We start from the raw sequence: 15,794 nt of genomic DNA on the forward strand, positions 1-15,794 counted from the left end.
CCCAAAGCTTAGGTCGGCCTACTGCTGCGCATCGCCGCTATCCGGCATGGAGCTCCTGATGAACATCGCTGACCCATACATCACCGCTGGATTCCTCGCGCCAGCCATCGCCTCAAGCTGGTGCTGTTGCGCCGTGAGCCACGACGGCGTGAACCGCTGCTGCTTCCTCTTGAGGCACAACTGAACTGCCGCCGTCCTCGCCACCACCACTGTTGCGCTGGGCTCCTCCTCTAAAACTTATGTGTGCACGCACAAGAGAGAGAGGTGTGAGAGGGGAAAGAGATAGGGAGGAGAGAGATCTGATAGGTGGGGCCCATCGGTTTTCTAATAAAATTATTGCTAAACAGACTGCCACGTAGGACCAAAACCGCTTGCAAAGCTGCTCAGGGGGGTTCTTGGTGATAGGGAGGAGAGAGATCTGATAGGTAGGACCAATCGGTTTTTTAATTATTGCTAACCGGACTGCCACGTAGAACCAAAACCACAGGGACAGATATTGATAGTTGAGGTTGAAAGATGTCTGATTTTCACGTCTGACGGGGTATTTCGTACTCCCCCAATAGTTCAGGGGTGTAATTCGGACTTTTTCCTTCAGAATATCACAGGAGAAAGTATCAAAGTAAGAAGGTATGTAGCACCTGTTAGTAGCTCTGTCGAGTGTCATCAACAGCAAGGCCGAAGAACTCTGCAATCTTGCATACTCTTTTTTATCGAAACTACGGTGGAACTGTGTCAGCTTGAACTTTTATTAATAAAGATGTATACATATAAGTATTTCCTCCGTCCCTCCTATAGGAGTTTGACTTACCTCCCCCCCCCCCTCTCTCCTACAGTACCAAATATTTAACACCTGAACTCTTAAATCCTGACCTTTCCTCTCCTCTTCCCCCTTAACTTAACCCATAGTGGTTTTGATACTACATGTTAAACATGTGGCACGAATTTGATTTCGTGGCAATCCACTCAGCTAGATTATCAAATGAAATTAAAAAAGGGAGATATTTGACCGGTCCTAAATGTTAGCTTCAACTCTTTCTTCTCCCTCTACCCCTAGTCTCTTCCTTGTGAAACTAGATGGAACGAGTGCCACTTGAATTGTCTATTTTTCATAGCCAAGACATGAGTTCGTCTATGAGGATGTTGTCCCTCTAGAGCTAACCGACAAATAGGGAGGAGAGGAAGGGGGCTCCATGAGCTTGGCTAGCTGCTGCTATTGCTGCCGATAGCTGGACTGCTTCCTCCACCACCGTGCAGCCATACCCTAGCCATGCCCAACAACGCCCCTTCCTCGCCGCTTGGCTATGTCTCGCCTCACCTTCTTTATCAGCTAGCCCATACCTGGTGAGCCTTCCCTCCATCTACTAGTCCACCGCATCTCGCCTCTTGGCCACACCCAAATGTCAACAGGCTATGACTCTTCGCCATTCCATAGCCCCAACACAACTATAGGAACATAAGGTAGAGGGGTAGAATAATGATTTTCCCTTGCCACGGCTATAGCAACGACGGATGCCTCTCTCTCTCTCTCTCTCTATGCTAGGACCCAGGAGCTAGATCTCTCCCTAGTGATGGCTGACCATGGTCCGCCAAGAAGACATCACTTGCTTCGCATGACTCTTATCTGGCCGTTAGTGCGACTGACCACCACCAACCTCACGTGTCGTTGCCCAGCCTTCCCTCACAGCCAACCATCTCTGCTTGGACCGCTTCCTCGTCGACTGCGGGGCTAACTCCTCTCCCAAATCTGGTGCTATGTTTGGCCCTCACCTCCGGCACCCTCCCCTTCTCTCATGAGGCTGACGTGGAGGCGTTGTTTTGCATGAGCGTCGGTCCTATGGGCATGCTTGATGGCAAGCTCACTAAGAGAGAGGCAGAGAAGAGCGGAAAAATGACAGCAGTGCCAACTGGGCCCTACTGATTTTATTTGTTTTTGTGACTGGACTACCACATGTAAAAAAAAAACGGCTCTAGATTGAGTTAGGGGTAATTTGTCCTGATTTAAAGGTTCAAGGTGTCAAATGTCTAGTACTATAGTTAAGGGGGTAAATCAGATTGCCGCATCAGTTCAAGGGGTAATTAAGACTTTTTCATATAAAACACTTTGTCCTTCTAATTTGTGCAAAATATAAGGTATTTGGTGATCTCGAGACAATATTATATTTCTCATGTACCAACTTCCATACTAGTTTATTACCAAGTACTAATTTAATTTTCACCTACCAACTTCTATTCCAACTAAAACTTTTTTCCATGAATTCTCAATTTTTCTACTTTCTTTTTTTTTTGAAAAAAAGACATATTTCCTCATATTCAGGAATTGAAGTAGCATTTTTTTTCCAATCCTACAGGACTTGAAAACACATGACATGGAAGGAGAAGCCCTCTAATTGCACTATTCCATGGAACACAGGATTTTCAAAACGTGGAAATAGGAAATACACGGAAATAGATAGTCAATCTCATGGAAAGTTTATTTTAAGTCTATATATCTTATCCAATTTCTTTGCTTTTTTACAGTGGTTCAACGAAACGACTATTCTTATATTTTTCATATGTTTTACAATCCTCTATTTTTTTATTTACATTTCTATCATCATGTATTGGCTTTTTGTTCAAAAAAATTTGGTCACGGGCGCAAGGGGAATAGGGAATCACACGTACAGACGTCCAACAACTGGTTCACCCAAAAGAAGGCCAGTCGAGTGAATATAGAAGGATGCAAGATATGAAAGGCCCGTTAATGGGTTGAACTGGGCTAGGAGCATTTTGTCCGTCGGCAGTTACCGGCCTGTCAAGTGTTAAGGGCTGAAACAAAGCGTGTAGTTCATAATGCCGTGTAAACCATCAATCTGTAGTGCAAATGGTGGAATATTGATTTGATTGGTCATTCTGTGCAAAACTGTCCGCGAATGGCTAGATGTCATGCCCCCTTCTGTGTACTGTGGACTGTGGTTTTGTATGACTGTCTGTGTGCGATCCCATCTGAAAATCCTTCGCCGATGGCCCGATGCCTTGATCTGAACCATCGGTTCGTGATCCAACCGACGATGTGAAAGTTTAAACAAGAGCAGATCCCTGTGGGACTAATACTGTTGCAGAACATGAATCACACTCATCCTTGCACTGGCCATCCCTTCCCCTACAGCTCTACTTATAAGCAGACCATCACTCAAAACCCAAATCCATCACTCGCATTACTACTCCCCCTCCAGCTAGCTCTTGCTGCTCAGTGCTCAGTGCTCACTGTGACAGCACAATGCCACCCTTACATGCCGGGAGACCGGGGCCTCTGCTCGTGCTCCTCGCCGTCACACTCGCCGCCGCCGCCGCCACCGCCGTGGGTGCGTCGTCCGACACGGCCCCCTTCTACCCGTCCGCGGAGGAGGCCGCCGCCGCGCACTGCGAGGGCACGCTCTACCCGGAGCTCTGCCTGTCCACGCTCGCCGACATCCCGGACCTCCACACCAAGTCCCTCCCGGACGTCATCTGCGGCACCGTCAACCGCACCAAGGACGCCGTCGCCGCCACCTCCTACAACTGCTCGCACTACATCAACAGCAAGTACCTCACGCCGCGCGACCGCCTCGCCATCTCCGACTGCATGGAGCTCCTCGACACCACCATGGACGAGCTCCAGGCCACCACCAGCGACCTCGAGTCGCCGGCCGTCGCCGGCGGCAACAATGGCTCGGCCTCGATGGCCGCCAAGCGCGTCACCATGGACCACGTCATGACGGAGCTCTCCGCCGCCATGACCAACCAGTACACCTGCCTCGACGGCTTCGACTACAAGGACGGGGAGAGGGTGCGTCATTACATGGAGTCCAGCATCCACCACGTCTCCCGCATGGTCAGCAACTCGCTCGCCATGGCCAAGAAGCTGCCCGGCGCCGGCGGCGGTGGGATGACCCCGTCATCGTCGTCGCCCGACACGGCGACGCAATCGGAGTCGTCAGAGACCACGCAGCGGCAGCCATTCATGGGGTACGGGCAGATGGCGAATGGGTTCCCGAAGTGGGTGAGGCCGGGAGACCGGCGGCTACTCCAAGCGCCGGCGTCGAGCATCACGCCCGACGCGGTGGTGGCGAAGGACGGGAGCGGCGGGTACACGACGGTGTCGGCGGCGGTGGCGGCGGCGCCGGCGAACTCGAACAAGAGGTACGTGATACACATCAAGGCCGGGGCGTACATGGAGAACGTGGAGGTGGGGAAGAGCAAGAAGAACCTGATGTTCATCGGCGACGGCATCGGCAAGACCGTCATCAAGGCCAGCCGCAACGTCGTCGACGGCTCCACCACCTTCCGCTCCGCCACAGTCGGTAAGTACACGCATCCTATCTCTGCATTGATGACCATGCATGCTAATTGCCTGCTTGCACCTGCAAATTGATTCCCAACGTGTCCAGTCGACAGGACAGTACGCCATTGACAAGTACAAACAGTGCACTAGCTTAACTACTAACCAGAGTGAAGCTGTAGTGACAGTAGCGGCGCTGCTGTGTGATGGGTGGAAAAATTAACCAGTTATATATGCTACTGATTGGTTACTATATACTCCCTCTGTATTTTAATTCCGTATTTTAATGTATGACGCTGTTGACTTTTCGATTAACGTTTGACTATTCGTTTTATTTAAATTTTTTGTGCAAATATAAAAATATTTATGTCATACTTAAAGAACATTTGATGGCGAATCAAGTCACAACAAAATAAATGATAGTTAAATAAATTTTTTGAATAAGACGAATAGTCAAACGTTAGACAAAAAATCAACAGCATTATATATTAAAATATGGAGGTAGTATAATTGTTGGGATACTTACATAGTTAGTCCGTGCATACATATACCATACATTAGCAATGGCACATTTTAACATAAATCGGTGAAAATAATGCTGGCGGCATTGGTAAATGTAGACAGTACACATATATTACCTTAGTAGTGTTTGTGGATCAGGTTGGGTCGTTGAGGTAGCATTTTGGAACTACCTCTTTGGTGGGTAGTAGAGCTGCGGCTAACCATAGGATTGGATTCTCCAAAATCGTTCTTCTAAAAACCTAGGTACTCACTACCTTTACGCACACGTGAAATGCGCCTCACGTGAAAGTTAGTGTGGTACGTACATAGATTTACCACTAATGTACATTTCTTTAATCCTAGGAATATACTAGCTAGGAAGGGGTGAATGTGGACCAGTCCAGGATAGCTCTTAATCCATACTATTGGTTCCATTAATAAACGAACTAACTAAATTTGATATTTACAAAAATGGCATGTGCCCACTCTTAATAAGATGCATAAATGCATTTGCAGGAATTTGCATGTTGTGTGTCTCTTTCCGTAATCAAAAAGTATTAGCTCGATTGTGAGTACACATGCGCCTTCTGTGGACTGACGAATACATACACGATGGCATGTCGACGTCCACCCCTGTATTCGTCAAGTCATCAAGGCCGGAACCAAAGTGATGTGACTACCCCGCTCGCGCACCAGTGTGTGCTTGAAATACTTTTTTTTTCTAAAAAAAACATAGTTTTTTTCCGAATGACTGGACTAACAAATCCTCAGATTTATGAAGTTACTATCAATGTCTCGTTGTTAACGAGTACATCGTCTATCATCGAAAGAATAATTAGCTGTAGATATGAACACCCATGCTAAGTATAAAACATAAATTCGAACGGATAAGTTTTAAAATTAAAAACCTAGCCAGTTAAGCTAACCACGCTCATTTCACGTGCTTGAAATACCTAGCAGTAGAGTTTTAATTGATGATGATAAGTATCTTTACGTTGGTCTATTTATAGTATTGTATTATCATTATTATTCATTCCAAGTAAAATTAATATTAATCGTTAATTTATTAGCTTTATTACTAATATGAGAAAGAAGTATACAGTTAGTATAAATAAATATAATTTATCATATTAAAAAATATAAACAGTCTAGATTTATTCTACCAGCACTAGCATAGATCAATGTTATCAGTATCTCGATCCATATCACAGTATCTTACGATACTATGATTCTATCAAGCTAAAACAATACTGATCCTATATAGTATCTTAATTTTCATAGTATCTCGATATTACTATTCATTTCCACATCATCCTACGAAATCTTAGTTAATGTGCCGATTCCGATTCTACGATCCTACAAAATATATTTAAAATTAGGTGGATTGAAAATAATATGAATAAATACACTCAAGTTTACATATAAATCAATTAAGTTTATCAAAATCGATATTATATAATTTAATTTATACAACATATTATATATTTTATTAAAAAAATATATACTTTGTAAAATCTGAGAGTATTCCGATTCTATTCTAGTATTCCGATACTATAATGTTACATAAAAACGATTCTAGCTAGTATCTTGATACTGATTATCAAGAGAGTCTATTTGTAAACACGTCTCAAATAATAATTAAAGCCACTGTAACTTATACTAGAGATTTGCGGTACGGTGCGGGCTTGCGCGAACAGGAGTACCAACGAAAAACACTGCTCGACCACGTGATTGAAGCGGTGAAACACAGTTAAAAATAAAACGTTGTCCTTTTGCATGCATATCTGCCGAACAGTAGAGCTGATAGGTGTTCTGCACTAGTTCCAAGCGTCCACCAACCACTACCAGACCAGACGACGCGCAGCGGCACGCGCAGGCGGAGGAGCTCAAGTAGTCGAAATGCTCGCTACCTTGCTGTACAAATTTACGCACACCAACTGCACATATGGATGTGGTCCAAAGTCCCAACTCCAAAGCGGCTCTGAGAAAATAAAAATACTCCTAACACACAATAAATTAATTTAATATAGAATGTAAGATATCTTAATACTACATTCAGATTTATGAATACTATACTAAGTTATATTACACCACATATTAGATTAATTAATGCATTAATACTTCTAGCTAGTTAACTAGACATGCGAGCTATCCCGGTTGGAAATATCCTTGTACCTGTACTGGATGAACGATGGGGATTTAACTGGGGTAACTGGGGTTAGCAGTGTAGCGTGTGCCAAGCGGGTACATTCCCATGCACACAATGCTGCCCTGGGCACGTACGTGTGTACGTCGTATATACTTCCATGTACGTATTTTATCGGACACGCCACGTTGACAGTGGACAGGAGTACGTGTCTCTGTCCACTGTCGGCATGGCGTTTTCTGATAGATCAGCCACGCAAAGGCCTGCAAGTTCTACAGGCGCACTACCAGCTACCAGCAGCTTGAATACCGTGAACTGGACAGAGACATGCCTCTTCAGCATGCACGTTGTTAAGCCAGCATCAGCCAAATTTATTTCACTGGTAATTTTACCATCCTTAAAAAACTATCTGAAGGGAGCGTTTAAAATTTCAAAACAAAATTTCCGAAATCCCCACCTCCAAAAAAAAAAACTACTTCACCCGAGTTTTTTTTTCAAAATTTTCATTTCTTTTTTTGAACTTACAAAAAATATTCAGATTTTACCAAACTTTGTTCAATTTTTAAATAATTTTGGACCGAAATCGGTACATCCCGATGGAAATACCTTAACAGATATGTTAAACCTTACCAGGAGATACTGCATTTTCTACTATAAATTTTGTTATACTTCACATAGTAAGTATCTTGAGGTACCGGAATTTTTTAGTGGTATTTACAAGTACTTTTTTAAGCACCGTAAATTTCTCTTGGTTCATATATATAGCTATATATTCCCTCCGTCTAAAAAAATCAAATCATGGGTTCGAATCTTGACATATGTGTCTCAAATTTAGGATTGGGTTTTTTTTTGGGACGGAGGGAGTATATGTCAGACTTTGTTAAATTAGCTAGTGGGCTGATCTTCGAATTATAGTCCAAACTAAAAAGGATTAAAATTTTAGAATGATTTTAGGGGTTTTGATCGTTATTTCCATTGCCGGACACTTCGTTGCTAAGAAGCTACCTGGTAAATAATGTAAAAATAATTATTTTAAAAATTCAAACTTCAAAATCTCTTTGGATTATAATCAAAATCCGAGACAAACAAGTTTAATTAGCCGAGTCAAATATTTGTCGGGTTCCTCGAATTTTCATACTACAAACAAGTTTGTGCTTTTGCTAGCTTGACGTGGCGCCGTCCTTTTATTCGCCTAGCTTTAAAAAGTCTGTGAAATGCTATGGGCCTATGGCAATCTTGAGCAACCTTGTTACACGTACGAGCTAGCCAGCCAGGTCCTAGAGATTTTGCCTTTCCGGCTGGCCGCAGCAGCGCACTGCTCTGCGTGTACTGACAAAAATCGCTACACGCGGGTTCCCTGTGCTGTGCGATTCCAGCCGATCACGCGGCGTGCGTGCCCCCACACACCGGTGCCTCCTCCCCTGCCGCGCGCCGCGACGATCATGCAGGCGGTGCTCTGCTCTGTGCGTGCATGCGTGCATGCGTGCATGCAGTCCACCTCATCTCCCGGCGTTGCACACCTACGCAGCAGCGCAGGCGACGACGCCCGCCCGTGCCGTGACCCACCGTGCGCGGCTGCGCGCGCGCGGCCGGCGACCTGTCCCCTTCAATTCCTCCTTGCTCTTGTAGCGTGTCGCCGTGTCGGTGGCGAGTCAGTGCTCTGCCCGCGCGTGTGGCGCGCGGATCTCCTGCGCGGTGCATGCGGTCGCGGTCGCAGAGGCCACCATTGGAAGTTTAAAGCCATTTCTAAACTCAATTCACATGAGAAATAGTGATCACCAACCTGCATGCATACAGGAACAAATGTAGAACGAAAATTATTACCAAGTGTTCTAGATCTAATACTCTGCTTTCATGTTAACATGAGCTAGGATTAATAGGATTTCAAAGTTTAGCCTGTGTGCTGTGCACCACATGGCATGTACTTGGATTCGCCCCTGCATGCATATGCTTTGCTCCGCCACGTGTCTGAGTTGGATAGATAGATGATTGTAATTTTGCGATGACTATGCGCAATTGTATTCCTGTAAAAGTTATTTGGGTGACTCAATTACTAGAACTCTTGTGAGATGGATCTCATCGAAAGAGGATTATCTGATTTTTTTTTTCTCTTTGACTTTGAGCCATTGATACATGAGCTCGTTGGATAGTGGTCACCTACCCACACGTAAGGGAAAAGTAAGTCCGAAAATTTCCACGCATCTGGACTTCACTCTTAGCACTAGTGTAAAAACGTAGAGTACATGTTGCTAGCTAGCGAGAATGCATGTACAAGAGCAGTGTAGATTGTAGAGGACCGATGGACAGAACATATCAAAGACTGTAGACCGTTGGTTCCGAATCTAGGCCGTGGTACTGCTTCTCCAATAACTATTGTTAGCAGGAGTTTATTACTACCTCTACTTTTTATCCAACGTTTGACCATTCATCTTATTTAAAAAATTTATGCAATTGTCATTTATTTTATTGTGACTAGATTCATCATCAAATATTCTTTAAGCATGATATAAATATTTTCATATTTGCACGAAAATTTTAAATAAAACGAATGGTCAAACGTTAGTCGAAAAGTCAACGGCGTCGTACATTAAAATACGAAGGGAGTACTATCATATAATGGAAGGGTGGCCATGGAACTATGGTAAGTCGTGTTGCATCACACATATAGGTTGGAGATAGAAGCAAATTAAGGTGGAGCCATCCATGAATCGATCGATTGATTGATCGATCCCATCTCATGCACACTTTTTTCTCCCGCTGCAGGACAAGTAATATATAGCTGTCCAATTATTCTCTCATCTTGCTACCGCTGTAGGGTAGCGCCCCACCGCGCTAGTCCTTGCAATGGCCAATAATGGATCATAAGATAAGATCATTGGCTCCTACTACGTATCTAGTGTATCACTTGATGCCTCTAAGGGTGTGTTTAGTTCACGTCAAAATTAGAAGTTTGGTTGAAATTGTAACGATGTGACGGAAAAGTTGGAAGTTCGTGTGTGTAGGAAAGTTTTAATGTGATGGAAAAGTTTAAAGTTTGAAGAAAAAGTTGGGAACTAAACCAGGCCTAAATAATATTGCAGGTGGGCTACTGCTGCTTCCTGCAGATTGCACGCACTGAAATATAGTGGATAAGTGCGAATGCATGCACAATACTCCTGCCTATCTATAATTGTACGGCAGAGACATTTCCTCTACCTTATAACTTTATTAAAGGGAAATTAATAGCGAAATATACTTGTTAGACGCCAGATATAATTTGGGATGGTTAGAAACTTAGTCCCTCCGTCCACAATATAGTATAACCTGGAATCGGATAAGACATTTCATAGTACAGTGAGTTTGGACATGAGGGTGTTTAGATACGTTGTATCATAAAATGTTTCGTCCAGTTCTATATTCTTATATTGAATGGAGTAGGCCAGATACATGAGAAGAGTAGTAGATAATAATTGGAAGGCCTGAAAATACCTATGCTGATCTGGACCACCCCAGTTGCAACCTACGGGGTCGAGGTGGCCTACGGTTGATTGAGTTACTATGTGTCAGGGTATGAAAATATAAAAGGAGAACGTACGGTTAAATCTTCAACCACGGACTAGGGACATGCATGTTTCGCAGTTTTGGTCGAGTGTCCACTACTACTCCATTTGCTGCTTGTTAGTTACTAGTACTAGTAGCCAAAGTTGGAAGGCACACCCGTGATCATTTGCCATTCCTTGCAAACAGCAACCTAGGCATGGCAGATCAACAGTAATATATGAATGGTAATTAAATACTAAATTCACGTACTTGGCAGGTCACCAGTAATAAATCAATGGTACTCCTCTTGTCGTATGGGCGTATGGAAGTCGGTGCTCCTCATGTCGTCGAACGGAGTCTGCTAGGATCGTGTGTATCCTACTAGGACGCGCGAGGGGCGGCCGGGCATTTACTGGTTGTCGCTGTGTGCGAATCCGCAATTCCGCGTCCTCCTCCCGCATGCCATGTGCGCGCGGCTTGATTTCATCGCAGCGCCTGTCCGTATCCATAATCCTTTTCTCAGTTATCATGCCTTTCCTGTGTCTGGCTGGCCATCCTCCACCGCCGGGACCGTCCGGGAGATCCGGCCAGCGCCGTTCAACAGCTTTTGTTTTCGATTACTCGTCGTTGCCTCGTTGGGTTGGGTAAGTAGAATTTACGGTAGGAATTTCTCCTCTTACTCGTACTTCTACCTTCTCACTGCGCTGACGGCCCATCTATAGTCAGTGAGCAAACAAGCATGGGCGCGAATTTGCTAACCGGGCCATGACAATTTAGCACCATGTGCAAATGGGAACAGTTGGGCCTCTAGTGGAAAACATGCATCCTAAGGTGTAGGAATAAGTCCACTTTAATTACCTCAATTAATCTTATTTGTATCCATCAACCGCAGTATTAGATATTTTCACCCTCCAACTATCGAAATAGGTGCAAAAATAACTCTCTCAATGGTTTTTGTTGGCAGTTTACGCTGATGTGACTCATTGACTTAGTCTAACCAGGCCTACATCACGAACTCTCGGTGTGTTCTATATTTGAGAGAGTTAAAGTGGACTTACTCCTATGATCTATGAATTAGGCCCATAAAAACTTTAACCATATAGAAGAAAGCCTTTTCACTAATTATTTGGCGTGATTGTGGTGCAGCTGTGGTGGGCAACAACTTCCTGGCCCGCGACCTGACGATCGAGAACTCGGCCGGCCCGTCGAAGCACCAGGCGGTGGCGCTGCGCGTGGGCGCCGACCTGTCGGCGTTCTACCGGTGCAGCTTCGTCGGCTACCAGGACACCCTCTACGTCCACTCCCTCCGCCAGTTCTTCCGCGAGTGCGACATCTACGGCACCATCGACTTCATCTTCGGCAACTCCGCCGTCGTCTTCCAGAGCTGCAACCTCTACGCGCGCCGCCCGCTCCCCAACCAGAGCAACGTCTACACCGCGCAGGGGCGGGAGGACCCCAACCAGAACACCGGCATCTCCATCCAGAAGTGCAAGGTGGCCGCCGCCTCCGACCTCCTCGCCGTCCAGTCCAGCTTCAAGACCTACCTCGGCCGCCCCTGGAAGCAGTACTCCCGCACGGTGTTCATGCAGTCGGAGCTCGACAGCGTCGTCAACCCCGCCGGGTGGCTCGAGTGGAGCGGCAACTTCGCGCTCGACACGCTCTACTACGGCGAGTACCAGAACACCGGCCCCGGGGCCTCCACGTCCAACCGGGTCAAGTGGAAGGGCTACCGCGTCATCACCAGCGCGTCGGAGGCGAGCACCTTCACCGTCGGCAACTTCATCGACGGCGACGTATGGCTCGCCGGCACGTCCGTCCCCTTCACCGTCGGGCTGTGACACTGTGATAGAGCGCGCTGGGTTCAGGGCGTCACGGCAATAAGCGTGCTGTGCTGACAAGTGAAGAAAGAGGGGGCACCAGTTCGAATCGAATACCATGTTGCTGTTGATTCTTTTGTTTTTGGGCCGAAATGTGTAACATGTACCTATACGTGATTCAGAAATTACCATTCGATACGGGTCCGTATTTACGTTCTCCATACATATGAAGTGGAGTGTTAAAATCAGGTGTATTTTTCTCTCTCTGTTTCTGGCAATGGGGTTTCGTGATAATGGTGTCCAATCTTGATAAGCGCTATAGAGCAAATAAATTAGGAAACTAATTTTTGTTTGGGGACATCTTTTGTTCGGAGGTCTCCTTGAGAATACATCGTCCTACGTAAATACTCTCCCTGGTGATCACAAGGGGCGTGATCTTTTCCTAAAGTTTTGAAAGTTTGGCCGATTCTTGCCCTAAAGTCATATATTTATGACGGGACTAATATATTTTCAGATGCGTGGTTAGAAACTATAAGCATATTTTACCTGTATTGCTGATATTTAGGTGGAAAAGGGCCAATGGGCAATGGTACCGGTATAACGGTATATTAACCATAGTAGGAGGTCGATGTTCTCTGACAAAGTGCTTGAGTCAAGTTGAAATTAATTTCACTTCGGATGGCTAAAAAATTACCATGTAAAATCGGATGAAAATATAAAGATTTACACCACTAGATTTATCGATATATACATTGTATGCTAAATACAATTGTTTTCATGCATGGAAACTGAAACTAACCATGGTGCAAAGTGTGCTTAACTAGTTAGGTTTATTGTTGTTGAACTATCGACCCAAATTCAAGCCTTAGACTTGATACGGATATATTCTTTCAATGATAGACGACATAACGATCAACATCAAGACGTTAATAGTAACTAGCTTCATGAATCTTAACTTATGTCATTTGGATGAGTGTGCGTACGTTGTGAGTGCCAACATTTGTACAGTGTTTCTAAACATAGAAACTATCTGTAGTGTATCAACTCAAATCTATTTAAAATAGAGTGAAATACACTTTGACCCATTTGTTATTACCTAAGTTTTACTTTGGATCACTCTTCACCTCATCTTTCATTTTTAACTTACTATTTTTTGCATTTAGGACAATCCACGCTCTATTCACGAGCACATCGGCACCCTCAAGCCAATCATCTCCCTTATTTACGTGCAACTCACATCTGCTGGAGAAGAGGTTTGATGTGGTTAGACGAAACCATATAGGGTCGTCCAAAGTATAATAAAAAAAATTAAAATACCTAATCAAAAGTAGAAAGATAAGGTAAAGATGATTTAAAGTAAAACTTAAATAATAAAATGTGGTCCATAGCATATCACAGTCTTTAAAATGTATTGTATACAAAACACAGTTATACGTAAGCAAAACAAAGAGCTCTATATATAATTCCAAGTCTACTTTTAAAATCGCGCAAAACTGTATGAAAAAACTGCTAATTTGGCTAAGCTGAACTTCCTTGGTAAGCAAAACCACAAGAGTGCAAACTTGATCAAATGGCAGATTCAGTTAAGGCCCAATTTGGCCCATAACCTAGCGAAGTTTTCATGGGAAATAAGTTCACTTTGACTCCCCTAAAAGTGACCCGAATCTAATCCATGACCCTAAACCACAAAACTGGATATCTCGACCCCCCGAATTATTAAAACCGGTGTAATTTGACTCCCTTGACGGTTTTGGAGGGCGGTTTTAATGACGTAGCGCCTACGTGGCAGTATTGACCGGGTCTTCTTTACACGCAGCGTTTAAGTGACATTAGAATTAAAAAATAATAATTCATTTATCATTCACACAAAGGATAAATGTGAGACCCACTTATATGTGGGGCCCACATGTCATCCTCTCTCCGCCCCTTCTTCCTCCTCCCTCTCAATCTCTCCCTTATCTCTCTCTCTCTTTCTCTCCCTGTTTCTCTATCTCCCTTCCCTCTCCGGCTCTCTCCTGTCGGCCGTCGGTAATGGCAGCTGGCGAACAAGGGAGCAGTGGCAGGTGGCGGCGGTAGTCAGTGGTGGGCGCCGGAGAGGGAAGGGAGATTGCCACCGGCAGGCACCCAGCGGGATCGTCTTTGTCGTCGTTGCCGTCGTTGTCATCGTCGACCTCCACGGGGCGCGCCGTCTCGCAGGCGGAGCCGCAGAGCATATGCCGGAGCCGCTCGGGTTGAGGAGCGTAGATTATCAGTTAGAATCCGCTCACGTAGTTCATGAAAAAACTTGTAAGCAAGATTGATGTGCCCATGCACTCGATCGGCAAGCTGCCAACATCTTCCAGAGAGAGTTTGCTGTTGAAGGGTTTTCTTTAATCATCAAATAAGCTTCCAGATGCACCCGTCCAGTCTGCAGCGCCGCAGCGGCACGATGAGCCCCGACCAATGCGTTCCACGAGACGGCATTCTTGGCAGGCATTTCATCGAACGCCTTCCGTGCATCCCCGAGGCGACCGAACTTGCCATACATGGAAACAAGCGCATTCCGCACATAGCGATCCTTCCCGCAGCCAATCATCAAGACAAGGCAATGCAGCTCCATCCCATTGGAGATGAAGACCAACGCGGCGCTGGCGCGAGAGCTCTGGTTGAATGCGCGGGCGCAAGATTTGAGTAGCGCAGGGAAGGTGGGAAGCGAGGTGGAGAGGGAGCACGAGGAGGCATGGTTGAAGAGGAGGAACGCGGACAACGGGGCCGGGGAGGAAGAGAAGGCGACGATGACCGGGTAGACGAGTGACGGCGAGAGGACAGCCGGGGCCGCCGTCCTTCGCCGCTGCGGGCTTGCCTGCCGCCACGCGCCACCGACCGAAGGGGAAGAAGAAGGGGAGAAAAAGAGAGAGAAGGGAGAGAGGGAGGAAGAAGGAAGAAGAAGGAGGACCCACATGTCAGTGGACCAACATTTCATTTTTGTGTGAATGACTAATGGATCTCACGCATATTTTTTAAGTCTAATGCCACCTAAGTGCCACGTGTAAAAAAGACCTAGTCAATACCGCCACGTCAGCAAAATCACCCTCCAAAACTGTGAAGAGAGTCAAATTGCACTGGTTTCAATAGTTCGGGGGAGGGGGGGGGCGAGATATCCGGTTTTACGGTTTATGGTCATGGATTAGATTCGGGTCACTATTAAGGGGGTCAAAACGAACTTATTCCTTTTCGTGGATAAGTACTTGTTTGGAGGCCCAATTTAGATAGCCGAAGGTTTTTCGGCTTGATAGCCGTCCTCATTTTTCTTTTGGTGCTGGAATTTCCCTCGGCGATGGGGAAACCAGTTAATGTTGGCGCTGCGTTTTACTACATAGAAAAGCAAGTACAGGGCGGTGATGAAATAATCAATGCAAGCCAGCATCTAATCTTAACTTTGCAGCTTCTGCGCGGATGCAATGTCACTCATGAATGGCCTGGTCCTGAATCGAACCAACTCATGAACTGGTAAGCTAGCTACTACTGCGGATCA

The 15,794-nt window shown here is 45.4% G+C and overlaps 1 protein-coding gene across 1 annotated transcript; it reads left to right on the forward strand.

Annotated features, from left to right (window-relative positions):
• The first annotated feature begins 3,131 nt into the window (after positions 1 to 3,131).
• Positions 3,132 to 12,528, forward strand: LOC4327285 (pectinesterase). Its single transcript, XM_015770265.3, has 2 exons — positions 3,132 to 4,319; positions 11,610 to 12,528. The coding sequence occupies exons 1-2, from the start codon at positions 3,257 to 3,259 to the stop codon at positions 12,299 to 12,301; spliced, it is 1,755 nt and encodes a 584-aa protein (XP_015625751.1). The 5' UTR covers positions 3,132 to 3,256; the 3' UTR covers positions 12,302 to 12,528.
• Positions 12,529 to 15,794: the final 3,266 nt, after the last annotated feature.

This window comes from Oryza sativa, chromosome 1 (genome assembly GCF_034140825.1).
Source record: "Oryza sativa Japonica Group chromosome 1, ASM3414082v1".
Classification (NCBI taxonomy): domain Eukaryota; kingdom Viridiplantae; phylum Streptophyta; class Magnoliopsida; order Poales; family Poaceae; genus Oryza; species Oryza sativa.